Genomic DNA, 8,216 nt, shown 5'->3' with positions numbered 1-8,216 from the left:
AAGTAGCCTTATGTTGAGGGAGTTTTCTGAGATGATGAAACTCTTCAGTACATGTTACATGTTAAAATTCTTAAAATTATATACATTCAATTTTACTGTATATTAAAAAAAAAACAACACAAAAAACCCAAAAGTAGCCCTATTCATTTATAGTGTTATCACTCAAGGAAAAGAGAAAGTGATCCAAGAGACATTCCTACTATACTTTTTTCTAGACCCCTTATAGAATATCCTACAAAGAAGGGATTTGGATATTAACTACTTTCACTTTTTTGCAGCTATAAACCTCAGGTTACACCTACAAAATGGAGCTACTAGTCCCTGCTTCATAAATTGAGGATTAAATGAGACAAAACTAAGTGAGAGAACAGTCATAAGGCACTTAACATATGCTTACAATTAAGATGGACAGTATCAAGAGAAAAAGCCCTTTGCTTACCCACTAAGGAATACTCTACTTTCATCTTATGTTTATTACCACTACATAAACCATGGAAGACCTAAGGACTGCTGGATAAAAAAGCTTTCAAACATGAGGACTTTAATATCTTTGCTACACTATACTGTGATTTTAAATCTTGAATCAAAATCCATCAAAGTTTATCAGCCATATTACATGCCATAATTAGCTTTTTATAAACAACTTTGCTTACATATCAGTGTCAATGAAATAAAAAATAAAACGATATACTAGGCAAAGAACTTTATTAACCTTTGTTTCAAACTTTATTCCCAGGCTTCTTCAGCTTAATTAGCTGCAAAGAATGAATTGTGTATAAGCAAAAACTGAAAAGAGCTGCAGTGTCCAAAGGGCTTGGGTTTAAAAATATTAGAGATCTAGATTTTATTAGATCCTTAAACTAAACAATTTTAAAAAGCAGTCATAATATAAAATAGCAGCTCCCAGAAACTTCTTCAAGTTTTATCTTCTTCAGAAGTTCATCCAATTCAGTTTGCCTCATTCTTGGAAGCCTCATCAAAATTCTCCACAAGATCTAGAAAAAGAAAAAAAAAGTAGAAATTCTGAAAAAAAAAGCCAAATTTGCAAATAATGATCAGATCTTATGAGGAGATAAGGAAATGTTCTCAAAATATATCCTACAATTAAATAAGGATTACATTTAAACACTTTGCTTTTATTTCCAATGAGACCACTATTCACCTGGCACATCTAGAAGTTCATGTTTTGGGATATAATTAATACAAGAAAAAGCCATTCATTTGCCAACGATGTAAATACTGTGTGTAAAGAATATGTACATATCCTCCCCATTCCCATCCCACAAGAATTAAAATTAAACAATGTAATACATTGGTCAATATGCGAGAGCAGAACCAAAGAATACCATGACACAAGACTCTGGAGTGTTCCTGGGTTCCTAAGGACATCTGTCTGAGCAAAGGGGAATACTTATGAGTCTAGTGATTCTCTCATCCAATAAATATTTGTTTTACAAAGTAAATTATCCAAAAATAGAGATAATAAGAGAAAATGCCTCATGACTGCCAAAGGAGTTATTTTGCTACAGATTTTAGAATGGTTTTATCCCAAAATACTCAAAACAATTCTCCATACCTTCTCATAATTCATGAATTTTAAATTAGGAAACAAGGGTCCTTTGTGATCTATAGGTAGCTATATTTAGGTCACAATATACACACTTTTTATTCAATATGTAATTTAAAGTCAGATACCCTAGACGTCCTTGGGATCCCAAACAAAAAAAAGCCAAATCTATAAACATAACTCCCAGTTAAATAACACTGCATTATTTTTCTCATTCTAAGTGAGATCCATGGCCCCCTTTCCCTCCTTTTACTTATTGCCACCCACCCAAGATGGTTTTTCCTGCAGTGTAAAAATTCTTTATTCTCCCCTGCTAAGATTCTCTAGGTTAACCACAAGAGAAGGTTCTTACCTGGAACTTCATCATCATCCTCCTCTCCAGTAGCAAGTGGTGCTTTTCCATCCACAGCTATAAAAGGGAAATGTAAATGTTACTCATATATTGGCCTAAGTTTTCAATAAACATTAACCAAAAGAACAGATGAAACTCCAAGTGTTGTTACAACTTACATTTATGATGACAAGTAACACTTGGGATATCATCTATAGTACTATTAATATAACATGATATTCTGATATCTACAAATGGCCTAGGATACTAGTAGCAGCCAACAAACCAAATTCCATACCTATCTTTTCTTTTCTTTTCTTTTTTAAAGAAGATGACCGGTAAGGGGATCTTAACCCTTGACTTGGTGGTGTCAGCACCACGCTTTCCCAAGTGAGAACCGGCCATCCCTATACAGGGAGCCGAACCAGTGGCCTTGGTGTTATCAGCACCACACTCTCCCAAGTGAGGCATGGGCCAGCCCATACCTATCTTTTCAATGCCTCTGCCCCACCATAGGCCCTGAGGTAGTATGAAAGCAGAAGGGAGCCATCAGGGTGTAGGTAAAACCCACATATCAAATGAAGGCAAATGAAGAGACGGATTTCTCAAATACTGTGTGGTTTGTGAGTGGCATAAGGGAGATAGATGCTCAACAAACATTTACTGAAATGAAAAACTGATCAAAAAACTAAGTGTCTTTGAGTGGTAAGTATCCACTTTCCTTTATCAACAAGAACATAAACTACACATCAGAGTTATGTACTAGCCTCAGTAGGATACTTCAAAGGCCTACTTTAGTTCTGAAAGCCTGAGACAGTCTTGTGCCTCTCAATGTGACAATAAAAATATAAACTGAGGCAGAGTGAGTTAATACTAGAAAAACATGGGTGACTAATAATAAACCATGTAAGAAGTCTCTGACTTGTTTCTGCATTCACATTCTTCAAAATTTTAAGCAAAGAGCCTCAATGTAAAGTTACAACTGCCCTGATAAACACTTATTCAACTAAACTATTTTCTGCTCTGAACAAAAAAATCTTTGTCATACTATAGTCAAAAACACCAGAATATTGGCAGGCCATTTTTTTAAAAAAAGACTGTTGGTAATACCAATCATATAGATACAACTGAAGAAATCTGATAGTTTACACTAATAGATTTTGTAATCAATTCTAAACTATAAGTAATTACCAGCAAAGCCCAAAAGTAACATTTTCATCATTTGCAGCTAAAAAAAGAGTAAAATTTAAGGCTGTGATCTAAACCAAGCAAGCTAATAGAAAACATTCTACTAAATCAAGTACAATGATCACAGCAAACTGTATAAATTATTGTAAATGCCAAGAACATGTGCTTAAAAATCAGTTAGAAATTTATTTTTTAGATTAAAGTTTGCATTTCCAAGTTTAAAGATATCCACATCTACTTTGAGTCCTGAGGTCACAGAAATCTGCTGCTATATGAGTAACCCCCCAGTAAAACCACTACTAGGAAACTCACATTGTTTGGGCAGAGCTTCAGCCAGTCTCCTTAAGCTAGTCAGACTGTCTGCACCAAGCTGGTTTAAGATGCTGGGTAGCATTTCTGTCAGCTGCTTTGTCTCAGCATGGCCTGTAATGGTGAAAGTGTTCGCTGTCAGAGATGCCTGAACTTTAGGGTTGTTAAAGTGAATCACTGTTCCTTGGTTTGTAAACATATTCACCTATAAAGAAAAATTTTTAATATTAGCAACACCCACCAAAATCCCTTTAAAACCAAAATATGTTTTATTGAACAAAAACTAAAGTCTGACTAACTAATCTAGTACTTCACTGTGAAGCACAGGTGAAATTTTGCCTGGAATGGAATGGGCACATTAATCACTTTCATACTTAGCAATCTTACTGATATTAACAGAGTAGAAACATAAGACTAGTGGGATATGAAATACTTCGTTGGAAGCAGAGTCAAAAAAAAAAAAAAATCACTTAATGGATGAACATTAAAACTTTCCCCAGCCAAATGTCATTTTTTTTGAGAAACAAAATTTGACACTTACTTCTTCAATACCAGAGATATTGTTCACCCCTAACTTCTTTAAAGAGAACTGAAGTTTTTTATCATCTGCTGTAGCTGTTCTATGAACTACCTTCTTCTTTCTGCGAGCAGTTCCCTAAAATGGGGAGAAAAAGAGAAAACAGCACACTTATACCATAACAACAGACATTTTCAAATGGGAACAGTTTCTAATTCTTTTCCGACCCTTCGGATCTGTATAAGAAAACAAAAAAACATTTTTATGCAGTGAGTAGACAGGCTAAGGCAAAGATGGAAGCAAAAAGAAGGAAAGGAACTGTCTACAAATCTTTAATAACTTCTAAATCTCTAGTTTTGTCAGATATATAAAACAATATTCTTTTCAAAGTCCTACTCTTTATACTATTTGTTCTAAAAGTGATCAAAGAGGTGACATGTATCATTTTAAATTAAGCCTCATTTAGAAGAGCTCTATGTCTGGAATGTCCAAACTTTTGTGTTTTTACATTAAAGAAAAACCAACATCCAAATTAATATTCACGGACAAGATAATGTATGAAATAACCAAATAAGTCTGTATATAGACATCTGTAGCACCCAAGAGTAAAATCTGAAGTTCTCATCTTAACCTACAAGACCACTACAGTCTGTCCTGCCTTTAATAGGCCTCGCTCAACCACATGTCCTACCATACACATATACTCAATCTTTAGCCAAATAAACCTCTTTGCTGTTCCTCAAATAGGCCAAGCAGGCTATAACCCTAGGGCCTTTGCACATTCTGTTTCTCTCTTCCCCTAGACATCTTCACGGCTCCCTCCCTCAGTGCAGATCTCTGCTCTTATGCCACCTTATCAGAGTGGCCTTTCTCAACCACCCAATATGAAACAGCAACTCCTACATTCATCATTTTCTTTCTATCTTGGTTTATTTTTCTTCATAACACTTATTACTCTAAGAGATAAATACATTATATTGTCTGTCTCCTCTCACTAGAATGTATGCTGCTGGAGGGCTGCTATTCTGTTTACTGCTATAAAGCCAGCATCTAGAACAGTATCTGGTTCATTAAAGGCACTCAAGGAAAGGCTACCACCCAACCACCTACCTATCCCCCAACCAACACCAACTACATACCTCCCTGTCCCTAAAGCACTATCCCAATTTCTATTCAACCTTTAAAATCTTATTCAAGCCATTACCTCCTCTGTACCTTCCCTAAACTCTGCAACTACTCCCCATGCAGAATCACTGTCATCTCTATATATTGAAAATGCTTCTGTTGCACCATGTATATTACACTATGAAAACAGATTTTTTAGAAAAAGCCTGTCTCCACTACTAGGCTGAAAGCCCCCATTAGGGACTTTAAATTTCTTCAATTTTATATCCTCAGGATCCAAACATAGTAATGGCTTAAATAAATTAGAGTTTAACTGAAGAAAATATCAATAGCGACAAAAAAATATTGGTTACCAAACCCCTGCAAAATGTTTAAGAACAAAAATTACCTTGAAGTGGTCATGTAGATACCTGGTTTCCAAAGAATCCTAAGAAATTCTAAGGAACTACTATTAAGATTCTAAAAACAAAACCAGTACACCTTCTATAGGTTTCATATACTTCACATATGTACAGCTCAGTTTTTACTTAAATAATTAAGTTATTATCAGTGCTCTGATTAGATAATGAAAAAACGGTTTTTATAACATTTACCTAAAAGTACCTAACACTTGCAATTTTCTGTAAGGCAAAATTAACTCATGTAATTTCACATCCCAAAATAAGTTTTCTTAAAAGGCATAGAAAATGTTTCCTTATTACAATTATTACTGAAATACTTTCCATATTAGCCTAACAAGTACTATTAAGATGTTAGGATACAAAGTTCCTATATTACTTTAAAAGTCCTAGAAAACTTCAAGACTTTCCTTTACTCTAGAGTAATGTCTCTCAAAAGTTAAAGCCTAAGATCACAGTAACTACAAAAAAATTGTACACAAGCACATTATTCAAATTACTTCTCTGACTCTGTACCAAAAGGAATAGTGCTTAAAAACACCAATATAAGAGCATCCAGACCCTGCTCCACAAGAACATGAGTTTTTCTGGCACTCGAAGGCCATAGTCTGATAATCATTGTTAAAAAGGACAAGAAATACCTAATGTTGTTAATGTGTATGGATTTGAAGACTACTATCGTCAGCCAAAAAAAAAAACACAAACAAAACAAAACACAGGATAAACTCACTGCTGGCAAAATCCAGTAATTTAACAGAGCTGCATCTTATTATTTAGTCTATGTGCAACTTTTGGCTACCTCACAGTAGACTCCACTTGAGGTAAATGCTTAAAGCTGGGAAAAACCAACAGGTAATAAACTTGAGATGGAAGCTTTACAAGTTTTACCAAGTAAAGACATGCTCTGCTCCAACAAGTTACCCAACCTTGTTAAATACTAGGAATGTGCTAACACAATACAAAATACAACTATGTAGACCTCTGTGTAGAGTGGACTTCTGATTTAAATAAATATTTAGAAAACAAACTAAAAAGCAAGTTCAAAAAACAATTCCCCTGAAGAGGATTAGTTAGCATCCACCAGGAAACACCAATTAACCAAAACCAGATCATTTAAAAATCACGTTCATTCCCTTAGTTTTATTTTAGTGTAATACAAAGTCAGAAGAGACAAGATATCTACTTGGTTAAAATTTTCAAATCTAATTGTCACTGCTCTTAAACTCATCAATCAATCAATCAATCTTCAAATATCCTTGAAAATATACAACTACCCTGAATGGCATTTAATTCAGAAAGCATTACAGAAAAGTCTTAATTTACAAGAGAGATAAACTTGTATTAAGTGTAACAGGAGAAACCTGTCAACTAATTCAGAGTTAGCCTAGTTGTTAAAACAAAAAACCACCACTGACATTATACAACCTAAGCTGAAACAAGTTAAGGGTATGATGTGCACAACAACCTAACTGAACTGACACATTTTTCTTCCTGATTAAACTAGGAAACACTTTTGTTCTGTTTATACACTGTAACACTGAAAATATAAACATACTTACAAAAAGGAATATTTTCATGTGTTCTTTTCATATCTGACCCCCGTTTCCCCATCCCCCCCGATTTGCTAATTCTGTAACAAAGTGGCATACAAACAATACTAGAAACGCAAAAGGAATTTTTAAAAGACCCTAAACCTTAAAGCATAAGAACTATTAAAACTTACTTTCCCACCAATGCGCACTTGTGCCTGCAGTTTGGCAAGTTTTTCCTGGTTCATTATAGTTTCTTTCATCTAGAAAAAGAGGAAGTCTTCAGCAAAGAAAAGGTCTAGCTCACTCTAGCACTCCATGCTCGTTATTTCCCAAGACACCAGCAGGGGAATAAACGTCCTACAAAGGCCGAGGCCTGGATCCCCAATCCACCCCGCAAAGCTCCGATTTCGATTTCGAGGGAGCCCAAAGAGCACCCGCCTACCCACCCCTCCCCCACAACTCCCCGCTCTTTGCAGGCCCGCAACAAGGGCTCTAACCCACGCCTGGCCAGCACCCCCCACCCCTGGCCCTGGCCCGGCCTCGGCCTAGCCAGGGCCTCCCCGGCCCGGCCACTCTCCGCAATCCTGGCGGTACCTGAGGCTCCTGTCCTCGGGTTCCGCCGCGAGGTGGAGGAAGAGACGGCGTCGCCTCGCCCCCAGGGCAGCCGCCCCTGGCTCGACCTCGCCCCCGAGAGTCAGCCTGAGCGGGTGCGCCCGTCCGTCGCATCGCCTTCCTCTCCTTAGCCCTGTCCCTCCCTGTCTCGCTCCTTCCGGGAACTTCCCGCCCCCGCTCCCGTCCTCCTCCCACGCCGGCCTCCACAGCCTTTTTGTACCTTGTCGGAGCGGAAAAGGGGCCGCGCGGGGGACTAGGGTTGGCGCTCAGGGGGTCTCAGGCAGACCAGCTGAGAATAGGCACACGCGTGGGGACGCAAGATGGCAGCTAGAGGGAGGCCAGAATTGACGCAACGCCACTTCCTCCAAAAGTCAGGAAACTGACTTCGCCGCGAGCGCGGCCCTTCGCTGCGCACGCGCGGTTTTGCGCCGAGGCGTTGGTGACGGTCGTCTCGGCCTCTCCCTTTTCCTTCTCGTCCGGCGGCGGCGGGCTGAAGTGCCCGTGACAGATTCTAGGCTCGGGGCGCCGCCCGTATCCCTGGGAAGAGCCACAGAGGGGTCAGAGAGCGTGGTTCTTTGCACAGTTAGGGTTGAGTAAGTCTGCCCAGTCTCCATTGGGCCTTGATCCCGAGTTCTTT

General features: G+C 38.1%; 1 protein-coding gene across 2 annotated transcripts; it reads right to left on the bottom strand.

Moving 5' to 3' along the window:
- Positions 1-688: 688 nt before the first annotated feature.
- BTF3 (basic transcription factor 3) lies at positions 689-7,932 on the bottom strand. 2 transcript variants are annotated; one of them, XM_063086364.1, is made up of 6 exons: positions 7,800-7,932; positions 7,159-7,227; positions 3,937-4,050; positions 3,399-3,600; positions 1,920-1,976; positions 689-995 (listed from the first exon to the last, which is right to left on the bottom strand). In XM_063086364.1, the coding sequence occupies exons 2-6, from the start codon at positions 7,225-7,227 to the stop codon at positions 949-951; spliced, it is 489 nt and encodes a 162-aa protein (XP_062942434.1). In that variant the 5' UTR covers positions 7,800-7,932; the 3' UTR covers positions 689-948. The 2 variants fall into 2 exon arrangements, with proteins under 2 accessions (XP_062942434.1, XP_062942433.1); XM_063086363.1 differs by lacking the exon at positions 7,800-7,932 and adding an exon at positions 7,562-7,777.
- Positions 7,933-8,216: the final 284 nt, after the last annotated feature.

This window comes from Cynocephalus volans, chromosome 2, assembly GCF_027409185.1.
Source record: "Cynocephalus volans isolate mCynVol1 chromosome 2, mCynVol1.pri, whole genome shotgun sequence".
NCBI classification, from domain to species: domain Eukaryota; kingdom Metazoa; phylum Chordata; class Mammalia; order Dermoptera; family Cynocephalidae; genus Cynocephalus; species Cynocephalus volans.
This window is presented reverse-complemented; position numbering and strand designations above follow the sequence as displayed.

Bases quoted from the DNA above. Each gene is read 5' to 3' on its own strand.
- BTF3 (XM_063086363.1), bottom strand. From the start codon at position 7,693: ATGCGACGGACGGGCGCACCCGCTCAGGCTGACTCTCGGGGGCGAGGT. The intron at 7,228-7,561 runs GTACCGCCAGGA...CTCTTTTTCTAG, and splicing joins CCCGAGGACAGGAGCCTCAG to ATGAAAGAAACTATAATGAA. The intron at 1,977-3,398 runs GTGAGTTTCCTA...TCCCTTTTATAG, and splicing joins TGAAGCTCTGCCCAAACAAT to CTGTGGATGGAAAAGCACCA.